We start from the raw sequence: 623 nt of genomic DNA, 5'->3' as shown, positions 1-623 counted from the left end.
GGCACAGCCGGGGGTGTCGGGGAGCACGTGCCAGCCCTGGAGCGTGGGGACGTGACGGCGTGCGAAGCCTCTGTCCCGTGGGAATGCTGCCGTGGGGATACTGTCCTCTGCGGACTGCTTTGCCCAGGGGGGTGGGGACCCCCCCGGCCACCCTGTGCTGCCCAGGTGCGGAGCACGCCAGGGACCTGCCAGGGTTACCGTCCCGGGAAAAGGCTGTCAGGATTTCAGGGAGAGCCCAGTGACCACTGCCAGCCCAGTGGAGTCTCCCGTGGCACCTCCTCCCCATCCAGCTCTGGCTGTGGCAGCGGAGTGGCCAAGGGGTTGCTGCGGCCGGGTTTATGCTGCCGTCCCTCACCCCAATCCCTTTCTGTCCCCTGGGCCGTTAATCATGGAGGAACAGGGGTTTCAGTGTGTTGCCACTCACCTCTCAACACCAGCGGGCAGGCAGGGGCTGGTGTCGCCCTCCCCTTGCTCCCTCCATGTCCCCTGGGCATCGGGGTCAGGGGACTTTGGTGCAGCTGGTGCTCCTGCCATGCCCATGGCAGGAGGGAAGGTTGAGGGCGTACGGCCCTGCTTGGGCAGAACCTTCCAGAAATGCTGCAGCCTTTTGGGGAGATGGGATT

General features: G+C 65.8%; 1 protein-coding gene across 2 annotated transcripts in view; it reads left to right on the top strand.

Annotated features, from left to right (window-relative positions):
- Positions 1 to 388: 388 nt before the first annotated feature.
- The window catches only part of LOC103806632 (beta-arrestin-1), an 11,153-nt gene continuing 10,918 nt past the window's right edge, over positions 389 to 623 (top strand). For both annotated transcript variants that reach the window (XM_009079341.1, XM_009079342.1), the window contains exon 1: positions 389 to 408. In XM_009079341.1, the coding sequence (XP_009077589.1) occupies positions 389 to 408 (20 nt within the window). The remainder of the gene's footprint in view (positions 409 to 623) is intronic.

Source organism: Acanthisitta chloris, unplaced genomic scaffold, assembly GCF_000695815.1.
Source record: "Acanthisitta chloris isolate BGI_N310 unplaced genomic scaffold, ASM69581v1 scaffold16127, whole genome shotgun sequence".
NCBI lineage: Eukaryota > Metazoa > Chordata > Aves > Passeriformes > Acanthisittidae > Acanthisitta > Acanthisitta chloris.
This window is presented reverse-complemented; position numbering and strand designations above follow the sequence as displayed.